Raw genomic sequence first — 23,419 nt, 5'->3', positions numbered from 1 at the left:
GCCAGTCTGTACATGGAGCGAGTGGAGAAGACAGCCTTGACGTCGTTCACGGGCATCTCTCCCAGTCACTGGTTCAGATATGTCGATGACACATGGGTTTAAAATCAAGCAACAGGGAAGTTGAGGACTTTACAGAACACATCAACTCGGTGGACGCCAATATCAAGTTCACACGTGAGGATGCCAGAAACAACCATTTAGCCTTCTTGGACTGTGATGTTACGATTGGAGAGAACAGGCAGCTCAGACAGGGGTTTACAGAAAACCAACTCACACTGACCAATATCTGCTCTTTGGCTCAAACCCCCCCTTGAACACAAGCTCGGGGTGATCAGGACTCTTCACACAGAGCCCTACAGGTGCCCACAACTGCAGAGGGAAGGGCTAAAGAACAACAACTTGTACGGAAAGCCCTCACAGTATGTGGTACCCACGATGGTCCCTGGACAAAGTGCAGAAGTCCCAGAGAACAAAGAGACCAGATAGACACGAGACGGAGACAAGAAGAAGAGTGTCTCTCCTTATTTAGCAGGAGTAGAGGAAAAACTACAGAGGATCTTCAGACAGCACAAAATCCCAGTTTACTTTAAACCGTTAACACCTGAGACAGAAATTAGTTCACCCTAAGGACATGATCCCTAGTTACAAACAGAGCAATGTAGTGTATTCTATCAGATGTCAGGAAAACTGTAATGAACACTACAGAGGTGAGACTAAGCAACCTTTACACAAAAGGCTATACCAGCACCGCAGAGAGGGCGCCAGTGGACCTCAGTCTGCAGTTCATCTCCACCTTAAAGACACTAACCACACGTCTGAGGACAAGGAAGTTAAATATTAGCCAGAGAGAAGAAATGGTTTGAGAGAGGGGTCAAGGAGGCATTCTTTGTAAAACGTTTGAAACCCAGCCTTAACCGGGGAGGGGGTCTGATACACGCTTTATCCCCTGTTTACAATGGGGTACTCAGGTCAAAGCAGTTTCAGTCTTTTGTTCATGGTAATGAGTCATTCACATCATCAGCAGAGTCGCCAAGAGAGCCATCAGGAGAGGGACAGTTGCCCTGTCATTAGGAGGGTGCTAACTAGAGCACAATAGGTGCTAATTAGAGCTGTTGTTTAGTCACCAGCCTATAGCAGTCTGCCTCTCGGTAGGAGGGGTCTGGTTAGGTTTAAAACTCCAGCTTTTGTGACTTCTTGATTATTCTTCTCTACAAGAGTCAAGACAGAAGTCAGACCACCAGAGCAAGAATTTTAGCTGAGGAAGCTTCTACGATTTGAAGCGAAACGTCCTGGCGTCAAGCAACCCAGTCCAGTCGAAGATTCAAGCTTCTCTACTATGGAAACCACCTGGACAACTGAGAGCCTACACAGAAACATCTAGCCTTAGAATATATTAATAATGACTAGGAGAACATAAAAAGTAGCCTGGGAGAAAGAAATTCCACCCTTAAGTATACAAACAGATATAATCACCAGCTATAAACATCACAGAGGTACACTTAATTGGAATACAAGCAGAAAAAAACTTAGACATTGTACAATAATGGAAAGCTCAACAAAATATGTTGAGGAAATACATGAACCAGAAAATAATAAAAATCTATATAAAGGGAATTCGTGAGCAATAGCTCTAAGCAATTCACATACAGACCATGTTTATCAAATAAATTAAATTCAGACTACAGTTTGACGTCATACTCTACGCCCAAAAAAAACCCGTTTGGACTACGTTTTGACGTCATAAGTAAGCGTCCTTGAGGTGAAGGACCCCTACACGGATATGCACGTGAGCGTTTGTTTGAGAGATTTTCTAAAATGATAGATTCCTTGCTTTCCTCTGTGGTCAAACTGGTCGTTTAAACGCATTAACACAAAAACCTTACACTTTCGTTACACGCGGCCGGTGTCCACGGAGCAGTTTGTCGATGGAGGAGACAAATTTAGCCTCAGAGACGAAAGGACCGGAGTCCAGGGAGGACACGGCGGCCAAACTGTCGTCCGGACCGGAAAACGCAAAAGCGACGAGACGGAAGAAACGGAAAAAAATAACCGAAGAAAGAGACAGAGAGGGGCCAGAGGGAAGAAGCTCCGTGCGGGCGAGAGATACGTTCCACCTCCGCAGAAGAGGAACCAGGGAGTGAGCTTCAGTCGGGAGCATTTTAAAGAGACGGAGTACTACTTCGAGGGCGGCCTCCGCAAAGTGCGACCTTACTACTTTGACTTTACGTCATACTGCAAAGGACGCTGGGTCGGGAAAAGCCTGTTGGAGGTGTTCAAGAGCGAGTTCAGATCAGAGCCAGTGGGAGTACTACCAGAGGGCCGCCAAAGAAGGCCGAATCCGGCTCAACGACTTACCTGTGAAGGATCTGTCTGTAGTACTCAAGGTTAGTGTCTCTGCAGTCCTCATGGTCTGTGTAGTCTTCAGAGTCTCTGCAGTCCTTCAGTGTCAGGGTCTATATAGTCCTCAGTGTCAGGGTATCTGCGGTTCTCATGGTCTATGTAGTCCTTCAGTGTCAGGGTCTATGTAGTCCACAGTGTCAGGGTGTCTGCGGTTCTCATGGTCTATGTAGTCCTTCAGTATCAGGGTATCTGTGGTCCTCATAGTCTCTGCAGTCCTTCAGTATCAGGGTCTATGTAGTCCACAGTGTCAGGGTGTCTGCGGTTCTCATGGTGTCTGCAGTCCTTACTATCAGGGTCTGTGTAGTCCATAGTGTCTCTGTAGACTGCAGTGTGTCTGCAGTCCTCAGAGTCTCTGCAGTCCTTCAGTATCAGGGTTTATGTAGTCCTCAGTGTCAGGGTATCTGCAGTTCTCATGGTCTATGTAGTCCTTCAGTATCAGGGTCTATGTAGTCCACAGTGTCAGGGTATCTGCAGTCCTTCAATATCAGGGTCTATGTAGTCCACAGTGTCAGGGTATCTGCAGTCCGTCAGTATCAGGGTCTGTGTAGTCCATAGTGTCTCTGTAGACTACAGTGTCTCTGCAGTACTCAGAATCTCTGCAGTCCTTCAGTATTAGGGTCTATGTAGTCCACAGTGTCAGGGTATCTGCAGTCCTCATGGTCTCTGCAGTCCTTCAGTATCAGGGTCTATGTAGTCCACAGTGTCAGGGTATCTGCGGTTCTCATGGTCTATGTAGTCCTTCAGTATCATGGTCTTTGTAGTCCTCTGTGTCAGGGTATCTGCGTTCCTCATAGTCTCTGCAGTCCTTCAGTATCAGGGTCTATGTAGTCCACAGTGTCACGGTGTCTGCGTAGTCCATAGTGTCTCTGTAGACTACAGTGTCTCTGCAGTCCTCATGGTCTCTGCAGTCCTTCAGTATCAGGGTCTATGTAGTCCACAGTGTCAGGGTATCTGCGGTTCTCATGGTCTATGTAGTCCTTCAGTATCATGGTCTATGTAGTCCTCTGTGTCAGGGTATCTGCGGGTCCTCATAGTCTCTGCAGTCCTTCAGTATCAGGGTCTATGTAGTCCACAGTGTCAGGGTGTCTGCGGTTCTCATGGTCTATGTAGTCCTTCAGTATCAGGGTCTGTGTAGTCCACAGTGTCAGGGTATCTGCGGTTCTCATGGTCTCTGCAGTCCTTCAGTATCGGGGTCTATGTAGTCCACAGTGTCAGGGTATCTGCGGTTCTCATGGTCTATGTAGTCCTTCAGTATCATGGTCTATGTAGTTCTCAGTGTCAGGGTATCTGTGGTCCTCATAGTCTCTGCAGTCCTTCAGTATCAGGGTCTATGTAGTCCACAGTGTCACGGTGTCTGCGGTTCTCATGGTCTGTGTAGTCCACAGTGTCAGGGTATCTGCGGTTCTCATGGTGTCTGCAGTCCTTCAGTATCAGGGTCTATGTAGTCCTCAGTGTCAGGGTATCTGCGGTCCTCATAGTCTCTGCAGTCCTTTACTATCAGGGTCTGTGTAGTCCATAGTGTCTGTGTAGACTGCAGTGTGTCTGCAGTCCTCAGAGTCTCTGCAGTCCTTCAGTATCAGGGTTTATGTAGTCCTCAGTGTCAGGGTATCTGCAGTAATCAGGGTCTCTACAGTCCTTTTAGTTTCAGGGTCTATGTAGTCCACAGTGTCAGGGTATCTGCGGTTCTCATGGTCTATGTAGTCCTTCAGTATCAGGTCTGTGTAATCCACAGTGTCAGCGTATCTGCGGTTCTCATGGTCTCTGCAGTCCTTCAGTATCACGCTCTATGTAGTCCACAGTGTCAGGGTATCTGCGGTTCTCATGGTCTCTGCAGTCCTTCAGTATCAGGGTCTATGTAGTCCACAGTGTCAGGGTATCTGCGGTTCTCATGGTCTATGTAGTCCTTCAGTATCGGTCTATATAATCCACAGTGTCAGGGCATCTGCGGTTCTCATGGTCTATGTAGTCCTTCAGTATCAGGGTCTATGTAGTCCACAGTGTCAGGGTATCTGCAGTACTCAGAATCTGTGCAGTCCTTCAGTATCAGGGTCTATGTAGTCCACAGTGTCAGGGTATCTGCATGCCTCATGGTCTCTGCAGTCCTTCAGTATCAGGGTCTATGTAGTCCACAGTGTCAGGGTATCTGCAGTCCTCATGGTCTCTGCAGTCCTTCAGTATCAGGGTCTATGTAGTCCACAGTGTCAGGGTATCTGCAGTAATCAGGGTCTGTGTAGTCCATAGTGTCTCTGTAGACTACAGTGTCTCTGCAGTACTCAAAATCTCTGCAGTCCTTCAGGGTCACCATCGAATCATAGTTATTTAGATTGTGGTCCTTGAAAAATATAGTGTTTATAAAAATGAATGTTTATAAAAACAATTTCAGACTTCAGGAACTTTTATCTGTCTGTAAAACCAGGTGTAGCTAATACAGCTGAAAGCTACTTCTTACTATTTATTATTGTTGTTATTAATGCATTTAAAGCTACATTGTGTTTGGTTTACTGGTGAGATTGCAGATTGCTTATGTCATTACTGATCGCAATTTAGTTTTCCCAAATGTCTTCACTTCATTTGGCTGTGGGGGGGGGGTCGTACTTTCGTTGTCTTCTCTTGCAACATAGGTATGAAAACCCCCATTTCACAAAATCTAGTGTTCTCAAAGTTGTTAGCCTGTACTAGCAACTAGAGCCTCACTGATATTTGTTTTCGCGGTGGAAAGGGGCGGAGCATTTCGCTGGTGTTTTGGCCACCGTACTATCCGCAAATATGCGTATAAAACGCCGCTAAATCCGCTGAATAAAGCTGCGTTTTGACGCCGTAGCATCCGGCACACGTCAGGCAACGGGGGTTAATACCCAGTTCTATCCTTTACAATCGCAGGTTAAGACGCTCGTGAGAACGGCGGTGTTTTGCTGCCGCCGATAATACCCTGTTTACCGCTGGATTTATCCAGGCAAATCCTGCGTTACTCCAGGAACTTTTGCATATAGGCACCACCCCCAGAGTATAATAGGCTGAAGCAGCAAGAATACATGCCTCTGTCACTGCAGGGGGAGGGAGATCATACTCAGCCTTTTCTTCTCCTTCCTTTTCCCTCCTCAACGTGTTGCTCGTCTCCACCACAGGCCTCTCCTCTGCTTCTGAACCAGACCTCTTTGTAAGTCCTTGCCGCTGCCAATTTTCTTTTAGGAGGTATACTGGAGCTTCTCTGCAAAAATATCTGGAGCTGGCCGCGAGTGAGAGGCCTGCATGCAGCGCGCTAGCCTTTTTATATTGACCGCTGCCTATCGGCCATTTGGAACGCTGTTAACCGGGAGGTGGCATTTAGAACTGCGTACTGTCCGCTAGCGCCACCGTTTTGTCTGCCTCTGTCGCCAGTTAAAACGTCTTTGGGGACGCCGATGTGGGCTCTATTGCCGTTTTACATGCCGTTGATTAGGGATACAATGCCGGCCGCCAATTACGGTGGTGTAAACTGCAGCACTACAGGAAGGGGCAGGATGACACAGCGATTAAAAAGTATCAAACGCCGTTGTTTGCGTTGTCTCCGTCATCACGCGAATTCTCCGGGAGCGCTCCTGGAATTATTCGACATGTTGAATAATTTTTTCACCGATTCCCGGTAAAGCCGGAACTAAGCCACGCCCCCTAGTGCCGGCGTTAACAACGGCGTGTGATCCTTAAGACTGCCAAAAACTCCAGGACGCTTCCGGGAGCTCTTAGCGTCTATGTGTAAGCGACAAGCTGCCAATGCCATTCATTTTAAGTCAGAGTAAATGTTTTACAGTGATGAGACAAGTGGTTGCTATGGTAACAGCTAAGCGGGGCCAAAGCAGATGAGAAATGTATTTTAGCTAAATGGCGAGCGATGTGACACGTCAACTGCCAATCCGAGTGAAGGCAGTATGATGGCAGTTTAACAACGTGATTTTTGATTCTGTTTGTAACTGTTTATCAGAAAGTTCATGATTAAACTGTAAACCGTCAAACCCTGATTATATTTTATTGTTACAAAGGTTTGATAACAAAATGTTAGGAATCATTGCCATTTCTTAATGTGTGTGTGTATATATATATATATATATATATATATATATATATATATATATATATATATATATACACTACCCAATATCTGTGTAGTATCAGCTTCTCAAAATGTCCATACTGGTCAGGCTCTACTTGCAAGCAGTAGACTGTGTATAAGTAAGCAATCACTGTAATCACTGATTCCTTGTATATCTGGCCGCATTGCAAAATGGGACACAAGGACACACTTCCAGAGTTCGAGTACAGCATCAACCTTGTCCACGTGATTTATTTTTGCAGCAGGGTGACTCCCTTCTGGAACCTCTGAAATCAAGACAGAGTTGAAGCTCATATGCTGAATACCTTCAAATGTAAACTAACAAGAAAATGGTGACATCATCTTGACTTAAACATTTTCAGTTATTAACCGTTGTACCACCTTTATCCACTGCTTTGTGGAAGGGATCCTTGATGTATACATGAAGAGGATCGTGACACCTCAGGACATGGTCTTACATGGGTAAGAATGACCCTTGTTGTTGGCTGCTACCGTTTATCCGGGGTTGCCACATCGAGTGGTTTCATCTCCAGTGGCACATCTCCAGTTTTACCTGGAGAAACACACATAGCCCCTGGTGCTCCAAAGAGGTCTCCTCTTATCCAAGTACTAACCAGGTCCCGCACTGCTTAACTTCTGAGATCCGACGGGATCAGGCTTAACACGGAGCAGACGCTTACTCTCACAAAGCTTTCACTTTGTTTTTTATTTGTTTAAACGCCACAGAATAACGACAACATGAGGAACACGGTGCACCGACATGAGCCGCCCGTGGTTGGCACACCCCTGCAGGTCCTGGTGGATAACGGGGATGTAGTTGTTGTTGACAAGCCTCCTTCCATTCCCGTTCACCCGTGCGGCCGATTCCGCCACAACACTGTGATTTTCATTCTGGGAAAAGAGCACGGCCTCTCTGAACTCCACACGGTCCACAGACTGGACAGGCTCACATCTGGGGTGCTGCTGTTTGCCAGGACCTTGGAGACGTCAAAGAAACTGGACCAGCTGGTCAGAGACAGACAGGTACATAGAACTGGAGTGAATGCACGGTGTAAGCGTTGTTCATGTGGGGTTTTGATGTAATCTTAAAGGGGTATTGACATGAGTTACTCTCTCTAATGGCAGTTATAGACGGGGAGTAAACTTTAAACGCTGTTTTTCGCTGCAGCTGTAACTGAAAGTAGAAGCTGTAATTGTGGCCTATCAGGGTTAGCACTGGTCGTGCCTGTTGGAGTTTGCTTTTCTACAAGCTTCAGTAGGAAGTTTACCACAAATGATGACGTCACAGCCGTTGTGCCCTCTCGTAAGTAAAGCAGCACTTTCCAGCCTCAGGCCTGAAACACAGCTTCCATAAGCACGGATCTTTTTCCGACACCTCGTTTCAGTTTATGTTTTATGTGTGACGCTGAACAAGGAAAGCAGTATTTCTGTCAGTTTATTTGTGTGCGACACTCAGTTACATGACAGCGTTATTCCCCTCAGCATGTTTAATGCCTTGCCATTCGTGCTGTTTGGTGTGTGACCTGATGACAATATGGGTTTGTGCTGTGTGTCATTGTTAGATCAACAGATCACTTTTTTACTTCCGCCCACAAAGTTGTGCAGAGGTTATGTTTTCAACCCTGTTTGTCTGTGAACAGCCTGTAACCCACAATTTTTCATATATTCTTATGACATTTTTACAGAGGATTCATATGCTGATGGGCAAGAACTGATTCAGTCTTGAAGGTCATAGCTCAAAGGTCAAAGTCAGAAAATATCTTGAAAAAAATCCCTATCCTTTATCATTGATGGATGAATTTTCAAAAATTCATAACTGTAAAAAAGAATAACTTTCTTTCGTATTTGAGAGCTTTATGTAGGATGGTATCCTTTATCAACTGACAGTTTAATCTGGACCTAATCCAGATTACAGATTTTGTGGCCATTTAATTTTAACATTGTATGTAATGTGTTTTTAACATACCTTAACCAAATGTGCCCCAATCACTCTCATATTTGAAAGTGAGGTGCATGCTGGCACTCACTATCACCTGACAAAGTTGGATCCGGATTATGGATTTTGTGGACATTTGAATGTAATATTGAAAATCCCATTTGGTGTACATTTTGCATTATATCTCAATCAAAAGTGCCTCAATCGCTCTCATTTTTTCTGTTATGGATTTACCTCCACCACCAAAACTGTATAGAGGTTCCAGTTTTATGCCTGTTTGTCTATCTTCCAGTTATAAGTCAGAAACTAAGTGCCGAAAAGCAACGACAAATTGTGCATAGCAAAGATAATCAATGTTCAATGTTCCAGGGTAAAATTTGTTGAATTAGACAGCTATTGTTGGTGGAGGTTTGTGCTCTGCGAGGTTGCTGCTCTCCTTTTTTTTCCTTCTTCTTCTTCTTATGCAAATCTATACCCGCTTGCACCAGTTAAGGGTCATGGGGGGCTGGGGCCTATCCCAGGAGTTAAAACATGGACATGCACAGCCAAAGTATTATAGCAGTGACTAGATCTGTCATTTGTAATGCTGTGTGGTACAGCTGCCTGTCCACTTCTGTAAAATCTGGACTGAAACACTTGTTAAAAATCTGTTCAAAAATTGTTGGTCAGCCTTTAGAGAGTCTGTATGAAACCTCTTATCACAACAACACAATAAGGCTGGCAAAAACATCATCTCCGACACTAACCATGTTCTGTGCAGTGAATATGTCCTTATTCCATCTGGATGCCGATACAGTGTTCAACGGTTTAATAGGTCAGACTGAAACATTCTTTTGTGCATCAGTCAATACTTAAACTAAATGTCGTTCATTCAGCTGCTCCCGGTTTTGTTTGGGGTCCCCACAGCAGATACAGCCAGATCCGCATCGTTAATTGGCACAAGTTTTACGGTGGATGCCCTTCCCGATGCAACTCCAGTTTTACCTGGAGAAACACACACAGCTGCTGGTGTTCCAAAGAGGTCTCCCATCCAAGTACGAACCAGATCCCGCTCTGCTTAGCTTCTGAGATCTGACGGGATCCGGCTGACACAGAGCAGACTGGCTGCTCGATACTTAAACTAAATGAGCTTAATCCATAACAACATTATCGAGACCGCAATGCGAGTACATTTTTGTTGTATGTATTGTTTGTTTGTGAAATATCTGTCTTATTTGTGTTTATGTATTGTGTTGTAACGGAGCTAGTGAATATGTAAGACAAATTTCTGATTTCTGATCTGACAAAGTATTATAATGTTCACTTTTATTAGGTACACCTTGTTAGTACCCAGTTGGACCCACTGTTGCCTTCAGAACTGTCTTAATACTTCATGGCATAGATTCAGCAAGGTGTTGGAAACATTCCTCAGAGATGTTCATCCACGTTGGTGTGACACCCCTGTGATGGTAAAACTGACACAGAGCAGAGGGCAACAACAAAAAGAATGACAGACACTTGACGCTATGAAAACTCAGGCTCAGCACAATGGTAGTGAAAACAGTTGTGTTTATTCTGACATTATGTTGGCAGCATTCTTTTGTGAAGAAACATGTATGCAACAGACAATATCAAGATCTGGAAAATTGTCAACATATTTGCTAAATCAATATTAAATACAGTAAATATCATGACAGGCCGAACGGTGACCAGAGTTTACAGTGTCGCCTAAAGGGGCCACTGATAATTAAGGTTTTACCGGCCTGATGTCTCTGCAGAGGAATCACATGCTTAAGTACAGTTTAGGATGCAGCGTTGGCTTGTGATGAACCACAATTTTGGCTTTGAGACCTTGGAAATTTTTGGTGACCTGTTTGCTTGCTTAGTGGGCGTGCTGCAGCTTGTGTTAGGAAAAAGCCACACTCTGAAATTTATTATTGTTGTTATTATTATTATTTTATTCCGAAGTCACTAACAAAAAATGTCTTGTCAGGGGGAAGGAGGCAGCTATTTTTAAAGTTAAACCTGTCTTTTTGAAATTTACTACTATGTGAAAAGTTGTTGGGTTTTCGGCGTTGTTTTCTTTGAGTGCGTGAACATAACAAATGTGCGTGCTGGGAAATCTAGGGGGAGAGAGACGGCATATTTGATAAGTTATTGGCACCCGAGCGCCAGTTGCACATAGCTGATTTAAAATATTGCTTTTGAGAAACGCGAGTCTGTGACATTTGGACTGCTGTGTAAAACTGCAGCGCACCAGTTTGGCATGCTAACGATAGCGAAAGTATTTGTTAATCTTCATGCATGTCATTATGCTTCCTGAATTAGCTGTCAGATGTGTCCTTCTCCACAGACCCATACATTTGCACTTTTTTTTTTCTTAATACAGGTTGAAAAGGAGTATGTGTGCCGAGTGGAGGGAGAGTTCCCAGAAGGTGAGCTGATCTGCGAAGAGCCCATCCTGGTCATTTCATTCAAAATCGGCATATGCCGAGTTGACCCCAAGGGAAAAGAGTCCCAAACAGTCTTCCAGAGACTTAGTTTTAACGGTAAAACCAGTGTGGTCCGCTGTTTACCCCTGACTGGCCGCACACACCAGATCAGGGTCCACCTCCAGTACCTGGGCTTCCCCATCCTCAATGACCCCATCTATGGATCCTCAGCTTGGGGCCCTCACAGGGGTAAGGGAGGACAGGTGGGGAAGAATGATGAGGAACTACTGCAGGCTTTGGTAGAGGGTCATCGTACTCAAGAAAGCCTACACCTGCTGGATATTCCAGATGGTGGCATTGAAGCTGTACAAGAGTTGCTGAACGACAACAAAGTGTCTGAGGAAACAGAAAGCACGTCTGAACCTGATAAAAGCAGAGAACGTCAGCAGAAACAGGTAGATTTGTGTGACGGTGGCAAAGAGCAGGGCGCACAGGTGCAGAAAGACCGCAGTGACACGGTGAACCCGACGAGTTCCCACTGCGTAGATGATAACATCCCACCCCGTGAAGAACCTCAGTGCAGTTTACCCGACGCATCAAGTGGAAATCAGACGCAAGCTCCGGGAACTCAAGACCCCCTGTGTAAAGAATGTAAGCTTGTAAGACTGGATCCCACTGAGAAAGAGCTCCTTATGTATCTCCACGCGTTGAGCTACAAAGGACCGGATTTTGAATATTCAACATGTTTACCAGATTGGGCCAAAGATGACTGGGTTGAAGCTGATTAATGCAGACCAACTCGTTTCAATCACGACTGTTGAATCAAAGTGTCGACGGATGTCCTGTAAGACATTTTGCTTGGAAGCTGTTGTCATTTTTTATTTTATTTTTTTTGTACATATAAATGCCTTACTATAATTAATAGTTTAATCTATTTTAGCACCTTTCCATGAGAGAGGGTGTTGAGAAAATAAGCTTAGTTGGATTTTTTTCACTTTATATTGAGTTTTTATCGCCCACCCCCTGCCCCAACAGGTACATAGGCATCACCCTGTCCATCTGTATGTCCATAAGTCCTATAACGTGCAACTCCTAAGAAACCAGTCTGTGGATTTCGGTGAAACGTCGCACAATAGTAGCATGCCATATGAAGACATGCAACAAGGCAAATAATTCTGCTCCACCATCTTTGTTTTTTAGATATATTTGTCCTTTGTATGTATAAAACGGGCCAGTTGGGCTCTTCAGTACAGAGGTTGACCAGTTTCATCAGAAAATATGTGCGACGTCTGATATACTTGTATAATACAGACAAACTGAGTCATTTTTGTGAGCTTAATTAAACAGCTCTTTTTAATAACAAAATATCAGTTTGCATTCATTTTAACCTTAAGATTGGTAACCCCTCAGATAACTGCTTCATATTTTGAATCGAAAACTTAATTGATTGGTATCTTATCCTGCCGAGAGATTTAATTGATTGGTATCTTATCCTGCCGAGAGATTTAATTGATTGGTATCTTATCCTGCCGAGAGATTTCATTGATTGGTATCTTATCCTGCAGAGAGATTTCATTGATTGGTATCTTATCCTGCCGAGAGATTTTTAAAGTGGATGAGAACTCATTTAGGAGTTATTACAGTTAAGATGTCAATGCCAAACGAGATCTGAGGAGAAAGCTGGACATGATCATGCTCACCGGCACATTTGACACGGAGCTCTCCTTGTTGTCTTAAAAACGATCGACCCCCTTAAAGGCATTATTTCATCACATTTTGGACTATAAAGATGACTCATTTAAATTTTGCGATGGACTCGCTCATTGCACAAACATACATTTATAGTGGAGTGTTTTGAAAGACATTTGGCACATCATGCTTTAGATGTTCTGAGACTCGTGTGGTAGGTGCAGATGGTTATTAAAGGCTTTCTGGTCCTTAAATACTGCCTTTCTATTTTACAGTGATGCAACATGGTTTGTATACTAAATCTCATTCCAGCATCTTTCCAAAATAAAAAATAAAATAAGGCATCTGCTTTCAGCAAAAATGTGGTTTGATTCTTAATTCCACAATGACATCATCTTTGTTTCATCATAACTATCTTCAAAAATCTGAAAGTAAACATTAAGTTTTTTTGGCACTGACAATAACCACTGTTAATTTATCGGTGAAACATTAAAATGCAAACACTTACTCTGCACATGACACATTGTTACATGTTGGTGTCTGATTTTCTACATTGTGGTCACAAAAGGAACAAATTCTACATCACAAACAGATGAAACCAGTGGATGCACCGTGACTCATTAAGAGATAGGGCTGGTTCTTGCTCATATACACCATGTTGTCGTGTACACAGGTACACACATTGCATCTTTGTTCCCTGTAAATGTCGCACATCTGCTTCATGGCTCGTTTTGGGTCATTCCAGATGGCTGAAAGGCCAGTAGTTAGTCACTGGTAGCCGGTGTTATAATGATCCAGTCTGTGCAGTGTGCTGATGTTCGTTTTCCAGGTACAAACGTCTGCAAGTGTGTGTTTTTGTTGTTTTCTTCATGCAGAACTGTGGCTTAAACACATGCCGTCTTTCAATAGTGGGTTGTTTTTAACACTTGAAACACAACTTGAGCAGCATTAGGAGTCATGCCGTTACGTGGGTTTATAGTCGTATTCCTTGTGAGCATCCCTCATGCACCAGAGGAACAGTAAATGCTCCCTATGTGCTGACTACAGGCTTGTGTGAAGCACAGCGGTTCCCGTTTTAAGAAACTCAGTGTTTGAAGGGATTGCTTCAGCTTCAACATGTATCTTCCCTTTGTCCACCTCTCTTTATCCAGACATCTGGCAAGTCTGGCTTACTGTTGGGTAAAATGATTGCTTCTTCAGTGTGACTGATGCAACCTTTGCCACAGGTATCGTAGACTGTTTCTTTCAGTGAGAGACGAAGGGTATCCCTTTTTCCATTTAGATGTCCTGGCTGTAACTGAAGTACGTTGTCTTCTTCATATTGCTGCGTGCTGGAAGGCCTGGCTTCGATGTGACTTGGGCATGTTTCATTGGAGTCCTCCAGACCCTCAGAGGAACTCTTTGAATGGGAGCAGAGGTGGCGTTTGTTGGTGTGATGATGATGATGATGATGGTGATGGAGTTTGTTGTCCTCTTTACAAAAAGACAGCTGGTCAGTGGTCTCTAGTGTGTGGCTGATTATGGTTTCCTCCATACTGGAGGTTGAAGAGGACGTATTGCTCCAGCACTTTACATCATCAGTGTGACCCCTGCATATCTTACACAGCGGTCTCTCTGTAGTTGTGTCTCCTTGCGCTTGGCCTGAAGGGCGCAGGGTGTTTCCTTTGTAAGGGGATGATGTCTGGACGGCTGGAGGTGGTTGACAGATTTTTCTTTGATGACCACACATCTTCTCGCTGTCCTCTTCGGTGCTGTTCTTGTCCATGTCTCTGCCACAGTACTCGATCTCATCAGAGAGTATGGAGGGTCGGTTGGACAGTTTGCTGGTGCAAGTGCTGTTTTCAAAGCTGTCACTCAGCCGATAGGCCAGTGGCTGTAACTCGTATTGCTCTGCTCCTAATCCTCCGCTAACCCCTGTACCAGACTTTTTCTGCCGCTGCTGCTGTTGGTGGTTTGGGTAGAGATAACCACCTGGATCTTTGTCATAATTCCTCCGAATTCTATTTCTGCCAAGGCTCCATTGGCAGTGGAGGCTGATGAGGAACCAGGTTCTGCTGCCAAGCAAGAGGACAGCACACCGCCAGTGTGGTCTGACAAACACAGCAAGCCAATGTTTCCACAGTTCTTTGGGGTCCAAAAAGCAGCATAGGGACTGAAAGAAGAAGGTTGCGAAACCACATGCTACACATTTAACTAGAAAAAGAAAAATCCCCAATTTTCTGAACAGCAAGGCTGTAGCGGGTAACATGATGATCCCCAAGCAGAAAAATGCACCGGACCCGACCGCTACAGGACATCCCATTCTTTTTGTGGCATGCGCTACTCTCCCAATTCTGTCCAAGTGAGGAGCTAAACTGTAGGATATGCAGTAATTGGCAATAAAGTCAACAGAGAGCCCTGCTGCTGAAGATATGAATAGCGCCTCAGTGCCGCTCAGCTGCCATTCAAGTAGAACCAGGAGGCTAATTGTGACAAACACACTACCACCTACAGCCACAGTCCCATACACTCAATGGAATATTGCAGGTGGTTAAGAGAAGAAAGGCAAATGTTAGACTTACTGAGAAACCAGCTACAACTAGAGTCTCTGAGCTTAAAGATTTTTGCAGATCAAAAAGAGACAACTGGCTGATGAACCAGCCGTTCTCCAGTCCTTGGGGTGCTCCTGACATTTCTTGCTTAAACCACGTCATGATTTCTTTGTAGAAATGACTAGTTCTACTGTAATTGAAGCTGTAGAGGTATGTGGTTTTGAAGGGTAACACAAGCGCAGCTACTCTGCCATCTGGTTGGAAGTACAAACCTCCACTGTGGGCCAGATGACCCTCACTATACTTCTCTACCAACATCATATTGAGGCAGTTTTCAAAAACACTGGGAGGATAGGGGAAAGGGGTGCCATTACAACAACGCTGGAGGTCACCGTCGCTCACTGAACACGGTCTGACAGACACCCACTGTATTAGCTGTTCCACCAGACAGATGTTGAATATTCTCACATCTCTGTCCTCCGCTGCTGGAGCGGAATAAAAGCTTTGGTTCTGAACACGTCCACATAGGTCCCTTAGCCATGTCTGTGAAGTAAGCTGGCTCATGTTGAAGTTTTGGTCAAAAATCAAAGAACCATTGCTTCTCGGGTTGAAGTGATCACCGTTATCAGTTGGCTTGATACCCCAAACGAGCATTAACGTAACTTGCTTATCTTCTCCATTCCTCTGTCTCTCAAACATAAACATGTGACGATACTCTGCATCGTATCTCTCAAATGGGTGACTGGAGCGAAAAAGTTGGGTGACCGTGCTGTCTAGAGTAGGCAGCTTCATGCCTGGGTCAATGCAGGACATGTATGTGCCGCCAGTGGCGAGTACTCCAAACCAGCACACCCAAATGTATCGAAACTTCACCACTCCGCAAGGCAGGATCTTCAGAAATAATAAATTGCAAGTGTCGGTGAAACCTCGTTTGAGTTCTCTCAGCTTCTGCCCCACCTTGAATAGCCAACGTTTTCGCGAGCTTGTCTCCCAGAAGCTGCTGGAGCTTTTGGAGCAGCATGGGTTCCATCCCTGAGCTCCTACTGGTCCAGCTGATGCAGCTGTGTAGCGCTCGCGAAGAATGAACGAACATGGAAGCCACACCAATGCCAAGAGTGAACTGATGAAGGAGGCAGTCCCTAAATATACAGAGAAACATCTGATTGCTGTGATGCTGCTGAGGTATCCAGAGAAAAATGCTGCACTGGACGCCAACCCTGAAGCTAAAATCACATACCCAGCTTCTTGAAAAAACCCTGTGTAGTCTCTTCTCCAGGGAAGCTGAGGGATTCTGCAACAGTTGGAGTTTCCAGAAGTCAGTGAAGATGAACACCTGATTGGAGCAGCTTCCCAGTAGAATAAGCGATGCAGAGAGGTTGACCAATGGGAAGAAAGTCAAGTGAAATGCTACTTTGTAGAAGAAGAATGTGGTTAGGAGGGACCCGGTGATTGCTACTGCAGTCAGTGCTATTATGAAGAAAGACTGGAGGTATAGAGCCATGGTTAAAAGAAGAGAGACAATGGCTAAAATAGGGAATACTGAGTCTCTTGCCAGGTAGTGCTTGAACAACGTCTTCTTGATGCCAAAGTCCATACCAGTGATGGTTGTGTCATTGTATGTCAGTTCCCTGCTTCAAGACTGTTCATGTATACCTCCATCATGTGTTTGCCTTTGTTCAAGGGTAAGAACAGAAGGCTGTACTTCAGAGTTGGAATTTGGTACTCAACAGTTTGTGGCCCGAGGAAGTCTTTATCAACCAGAAAGTGTAGTATTTGGAACACCATGTGAGACTGCTTGCAGCGGGATGGGACAGAGGAACAGCTACCATGTTGGGGCCTCGCCACACAGTTTCCCAAGAGATGCCCTTCATGATAGTATGGAGCGCATTCCCGGAGCAGGGCCAGAGAGTCGGAAACCTGATGTGAAATAAAATATAATATCAACAATGACATGCAGCACTTTGACAAATCTTCAGAGATGAATTCATTACACTGTGTGGCCAAGCTAGCTCAATGTTCAAACTCGCCCACTGTTTGCTATATAGGACACTGTTGGTGATCATCAGTTGTCCAAGTAGAAGATATGTAGAAGCTGAGTTTCTTGGTTAGTCTTCAGGATGTTTCCTCATTAAGATTTGACTAAAAATGTAAAGCACCCCTTCCCCCCAATGTGTATTACAGTTGTATGCAAAGGTTTGGGCACCCCTGATCATTTTCATGGTTTTCCTTTATGTTGGAGGCTGCTAACGATATAAATAACGATAAAATATGTGTATTTAAGGTGAAAATTTGCAACTGGCCACCTTAAATACCCTTTCTCATGAATGGATTCACCTGTGTAAGGAGGTCAAGGGTCAATGAGCTTACCAAACCAATTTTGTGTTCCAATAATTAGTGCTAAATGTATTCAAATCAATAAAATGACAAGGGTGCCTAAATTTATGCACCTGCCTAATTTTGTTTAAATAATTATTGCGCACACTCTGTAAATACTATAAACTTCGTTTCACTTCTACTATATGATATATTTAACTGAAATTGCTGATCCAACCAACCAATGATTTATAAAGGAAAATCATGGAAATTATCAGGGGGACCCAAACCTTTACATTCAACTTTTATCATGTAGAATACAGTTTTTTACAGCGGTAGTATAACATGGACTATCATTATATATAATTTTTGTTTTATAAATGAAAAGCTTTCTGGGAAAATAACTACCTGGCTTGAGGTTAGACTGAGACAGCGTGATGCATTAGTCAGGACAGCCAAGTAATTTCCCAGAGACCAGCTTGGACAGCAGCCCCCTTTGGATGCCCTCTTGTCATCTTCTACCCTCGCATGCTGCTGGCATAAATCCTGGAACTCGTCCTGAGAACGAATCTGAATCAAAATAAGTGAAAGGTTGCTTTTTTTTTTCCCCCCCTCCAACACATGCCAAGTTGGAATCAATTTAGAACTTGGAAGTAGACGGAGATTTAGTAATGTGAGTAGTAAGTTCTGTGGTACGTGGTCTTAATATGGAGGAAATGTGGATGTGAGAAAGGGGGGATGATTGTTGGGGAAAGTGAGGAACACGGACCCACAACAGGGGGCGCAAATGAACGGACAATGAAGAAGTCAAATAACAAGGTTTACTGTTGTGAATTCGCACAACAAACACAACAGATCACAATTGTAAGAATAAACCAATTCTACTGGTGACGTGTGGGCAGGCTCAACGATAGGAGACGTCCGTCCGAGTCGAACCGGAACCACCCGATTTCCTCTGCCACCGAACCCCGGGAATACTGGAGCCGCCAAGTCCCGAACTCCCAGGTGGCCACTGCCTCCGCTCGTCGGATCCGGTACTGCTGGCGAGGAACAGAAACAGTCAGCTGTGGGTGCGGCTGCACCCAGCAACACGTAGGGTGGAAACACCACCTCCACCTCTAGTCACAAACAATATTGCAGTGAAGGGTACTTATCCGATATGGATCAAGTTCAGTCTTCAACTGTCTCAAGCACAAGCAAAAACAGGTTAGTCCTCAGAAATATGATGACTGGCTGAGTGCGTTACCTTCTTGGTAGAACGATATCTCGGCAGTGAGATGGAGATGCCGTCCAGCTGATATACCCCTCGGCTGATGACTGTCAGTTGTTTCAGGTGATGGGTGACGGCTGTCACCTGGGCTGCTCCTCTTCTGCGGCAGCGCCCTCCGGTGCCTGGAGCCCGCACTCCAGGCGGGGCGCCCTCTGGTGGTGGTGGGCCAGCAGTACCTCCTCTTCAGCGGCCCACACAACAGGACCCCCCCCTCAACGGGCGCCTCCTGGCGCCCGACCGGGCTTGTCCGGGTGGCGGTGGTAGAAGTCGGCCAGGAGGGCCGGGTCCAGGATGAAGCTCCTTTTCACCCAGGAGCGTTCTTCGGGGCCGTACCCCTCCCAGTCCACCAGGTATTGAAAACCCCGGCCCATCCGTCGGACATCCAGAAGCCGGCGCACGGTCCAAGCCGGCTCGCCATCGATGATCCGGGCAGGAGGTGGCGCCGGACCGGGAGTACAGAGGGGTGAAGTGTGATGTGGCTTGATCCTGGACACATGGAATACAGGATGGATCCGCAGTGAGGCCGGAAGCTGAAGCCTCACTGCGGCGGGATTGACGATCTGGAGGATTTTATATGGTCCTATGTATCGGTCTTTGAGTTTCGGGGAGGCTGCTTGCAGTGGTATGTCCTTGGTGGATAGCCACACTTCCTGCCCGGGGCGATACGTAGGGGCCGGGGCCCGCCGCCGGTCTGCATGGGCCTTAGCCCTCGCCCGGGCCCTCAACAAAGCAGAACGGGCGGCACGCCACACCCGACGGCACTTCCGCAGGTGGGCCTGGACCGAGGGCACGCCGACCTCTCCCTCAACCATTGGGAACAATGGGGGCTGATACCCCAAACACACCTCAAAAGGAGAGAGGCCGGTGGCTGACGACACTTGACTGTTGTGGGCGTACTCGATCCAGGCCAGATGAGTACTCCAGGCCGCCGGGTGCGCGGCTGTCACACAGCGTAGTGTCTGCTCCATCTCCTGGTTGGCCCGTTCTGCTTGCCCGTTGGTTTGGGGGTGATACCCGGACGAGAGACTGACCGTGGCCCCCAGTTCCCGGCAGAAACTCCTCCAGACGTGCGAGGAGAACTGGGGACCGCGATCGGAGACGATGTCTGAAGGTATCCCATGCAGCCGGACGACGTGGTGGACCAGGAGGTCCGCTGTCTCCTGGGCCGTTGGGAGCTTCGGGAGGGCCACGAAGTGGGCCGCCTTGGAGAAACGGTCCACTATCGTGAGGATGACGGTGTTTCCCTGGGACGGCGGGAGGCCCGTGACAAAATCCAAGCCGATGTGAGACCAGGGGCGATGAGGTACGGGCAGCGGCTGTAGCAAACCCGAGGACATGCGGTGGTCGGCTTTGCCCCTGGTGCAGGTGGTACAGGCCTGGATATAGTCCCAGATGTCGGTCTCCAGGGATGCCCACCAGAAGTGCTGCCGGACGACTGCCACGGTTCTACGCACCCCAGGATGACAGGAGAGCTTCGAACCGTGGCAGAAGTCCAGGCAGCCCTAGCTTCTGGTGGGACGTAGAGCCTGTTCTTCGGCCCAGTTCCGGGGTCCGGGCTTCATGCCAGGGCCTCCCGGACGGTCTTCTCCACGTCCCAGGTGAGGGTGGCCACGATAGTGGACTCCGGGATGATGGGATCCGGGGGATCCGACGGCTCCGTTTTGACCTCTTCTTCATGTACCCGGGACAAGGCATCCGACCTCTGGTTCTTGGTCCCGGGACGGTAGGTGATCCGGAAGTCAAAACGGCCGAAGAACAGTGACCAGCGGGCTTGCCTGGGATTCAGCCGCTTGGCGGTCCTGATATACTGCAGGTTCCGGTGGTCAGTGAAAACCGTGAATGGCACGGACGTTCCCTCCAACAGATGTCTCCACTCCTCAAGAGCCTCTTTCACCGCAAGGAGCTCTCGATTGCCGACGTCATAGTTCCGTTCGGCCGGGGTCAACCTGCGGGAAAAATAGGCACACGGGTGTAGAACCTTATCGGTCTTCCCGCTCTGGGACAGCACGGCTCCTATCCCTGAGTCCGAGGCGTCCACTTCAACCACTAACTGGCGACTAGGATCGGGCTGCACCAGAACGGGTGCAGACGAGAACCGACGTTTCAACTCCTTGAACGCGGCATCGCAACGATCCGACCAGGTGAAGGGAACTTTTGGAGAGGTCAGGGCTGTCAGGGGGCTAACTACCTGACTGTAGCCCTTGATGAACCTCCTATAGAAATTAGCAAAACCGAGGAACTGTTGCAGCTTCCTACGGCTTGTGGGTTGGGGCCAGTCTCTCACCGCCGCAACCTTGGCCGGATCAGGAGCGACGGAGTTGGAGGAGATGATGAACCCCAGAAAGGACAAAGACGTGCGGTGGAACTCGCACTTCTCGCCCTTCACAGTCGGTTCTCCAACAACCGCTGAAGGACCTGACGTACATGCCTAACATGGGTCTCAGGGTCCGGAGAAAAGATGAGTATATCGTCTAGGTATACGAAGATGAACCGGTGCAGGAAATCCCGCAAGACATCATTAACCAACGCTTGGAAAGTCGCGGGAGCGTTGGTGAGACCGAACGGCATGACCAGGTACTCAAAGTGACCTAACGGGGTGTTAAATGCCGTCTTCCACTCGTCTCCCTTCCGGATCCGAACCAGGTGATACGCATTTCTAAGATCGAGCTTCGTGAATATTCGGGCTCCATGCAGGGGCGTGAACACTGAATCCAACAGGGGCAACGGGTATCGATTGCGAACCGTGATCTCGTTCAGCCCCCTATAATCAATGCATGGGCGAAGTCCGCCGTCTTTCTTACCCACAAAAAAGAAACCTGCGCCCATCGGGGAGGTGGAATTCCGGATCAACCCGGCGGCTAACGAGTCCCGGATGTAGGTCTCCATTGATTCGCGCTCAGGCCGTGAGAGGTTGTACAGCCTGCTGGACGGGAACTCACTGCCCGGAACCAAATCAATGGCGCAATCATAAGGACGGTGGGGTGGAAGGGTGAGCGCCAGATCCTTGCTGAACACGTCAACCAGGTCATGGTACTCCATCGGCACCGCCCCCAGATCGGGCGGGACTCTGACCTCCTCCTTAGCCTGGGAGCCGGGAGGAACCGAGGAACCTAAACATACCCGATGGCAGGTCTCGCTCCACTGCACCACTACCCCGGACGGCCAGTCGATCCGGGGATTGTGCTTTAACATCCAAGGAAACCCCAAAATCACACGGGAGGTAGCAGGAGTCACAAAAAACTCGATTTCCTCCCGGTGATTTCCTGACACCACCAGAGTTACAGGTGGTGTCTTATGCGTGATTGGAGGGAGTACGGAGCCATCTAGCGCCCGCACCTGCACAGGCGAGGTGAGCACCACCAGAGGGAGCCCTACCTCCCTAGCCCATCTGCTGTCCAACAGATTCCCCTCCGAGCCCGTGTCCACCAGTGCTGGGGCCTTCAGGGTTGAGTCCTCATAAAGGATCGTAACTGGGAGTCGTGTGGCGATGTGGGTGTGTCCCACGTGAATGTCTTGGCCCACCCCTAGCCCAGTCTCTAGGGGCGGGCGTTGGTGTTTAACCGTTCGGGGCAGTCTCTTACGTGGTGCTCTATCGAGCCACAAACAAAACAAGCTCCGTGGGCCTGCCTCCTCTGTGCACCTGGTGCCCTAAATGTTGCCCTACTCGTGTCCATAGCTTCGTCAGCAGGGGGAGCTGTGGCCCCACGGAGCGCAGGGGCCGTGGAGCGTGGGGAAGGCGGAGCGCGGTCGGAACCGGAAGGGAGAGGGACGGCGCGTGCCCGGCCACGCCCTTCGTCTCGTTCCCGCCGACGTTCTTCTAACCGGTTGTCTAGTCGTATGACAAGATCGATGAGCCCATCTAAATCCCGCGGTTCGTCCTTAGCCACCAGGTGCTCCTTAAGAACCAATGACAGTCCGTTTACAAAGGCGGCGCGAAGGGCAGTGCTATTCCAGCCGGACCTCGCAGCTGCGATGCGGAAGTCGACTGCATAGGCAGCTGCGCTCCGACGCCCCTGTCTCATTGACAGTAGCACAGCTGAAGCGGTTTCTCCTCTATTAGGGTGATCGAACACGGTTCTGAACTCCCTCACAAACCCATCATATGTCTGAAGGAGCCGTGAATTCTGCTCCCAGAGCGCTGTAGCCCAAGCGCGTGCCTCGCCGCGAAGCAGGTTTATTACATAAGCTACCTTGCTAGCATCGGTCGCGTACATAACTGGACGCTGTGCGAAGACGAGCGAACACTGCATGAGGAAATCCGCGCACGTCTCCACACAGCCTCCGTACGGCTCTGGGGGGCTTATGTATGCTTCCGGGGAAGGTGGGAGGGGTCGTTGAACGACCAGTGGAATGTCAATGTTACGCACAGGGTCTACGGGAGGGAGAGCCGCAGCGGCGCCCGGAGGGCGCGCTTCCACCTGCGCGGCGAGAGCCTCCACCCTGCGGTTAAGGAGGACGTTCTGCTCGGTCATCAAATCTAACCGAGTCGTGAAAGCGGTGAGGATCCGCTGCAACTCACCGATTACCCCTCCTGCGGACACCTGCGCGTCCTGTTCTTCCATCGGCCGTTCAACAGCCGGTTGACGCCCCTCGGGATCCATGACGTTGGCCGAGATATCCTGTTGGGGAAAGTGAGGAACACGGACCCACAACAGGGGGCGCAAATGAACGGACAATGAAGAAGTCAAATAACAAGGTTTTACTGTTGTGAATTCGCACAACAAACACAACAGATCACAATTGTAAGAATAAACCAATTCTACTGGTGACGTGTGGGCAGGC

The 23,419-nt window shown here is 47.6% G+C and overlaps 2 protein-coding genes across 2 annotated transcripts in view; one reads left to right on the top strand and one right to left on the bottom strand.

Moving 5' to 3' along the window:
- Positions 1 to 1,780: 1,780 nt before the first annotated feature.
- Positions 1,781 to 12,863, top strand: LOC117531953 (RNA pseudouridylate synthase domain-containing protein 2-like). The gene is given in 5 exon segments (XM_034195140.1): positions 1,781 to 1,786; positions 1,919 to 2,302; positions 2,304 to 2,384; positions 7,214 to 7,510; positions 10,792 to 12,863. Coding segments are annotated over 5 exon segments (1,599 nt in total). The 3' UTR covers positions 11,623 to 12,863.
- The window catches only part of disp2 (dispatched homolog 2 (Drosophila)), a 23,500-nt gene continuing 12,802 nt past the window's right edge, over positions 12,722 to 23,419 (bottom strand). The window contains 7 exon segments of the mRNA XM_034194942.1: positions 12,722 to 14,536; positions 14,539 to 14,651; positions 14,653 to 15,030; positions 15,032 to 16,305; positions 16,307 to 16,686; positions 16,689 to 16,971; positions 17,776 to 17,937. Of these exon segments, the coding sequence (XP_034050833.1) occupies positions 13,635 to 14,536; positions 14,539 to 14,651; positions 14,653 to 15,030; positions 15,032 to 16,305; positions 16,307 to 16,686; positions 16,689 to 16,971; positions 17,776 to 17,937 (3,492 nt within the window). The 3' untranslated portion in view covers positions 12,722 to 13,634.

The sequence above is a fragment of the Thalassophryne amazonica genome, chromosome 19 (assembly GCF_902500255.1).
Source record: "Thalassophryne amazonica chromosome 19, fThaAma1.1, whole genome shotgun sequence".
Taxonomy (NCBI): domain Eukaryota; kingdom Metazoa; phylum Chordata; class Actinopteri; order Batrachoidiformes; family Batrachoididae; genus Thalassophryne; species Thalassophryne amazonica.
This window is presented reverse-complemented; position numbering and strand designations above follow the sequence as displayed.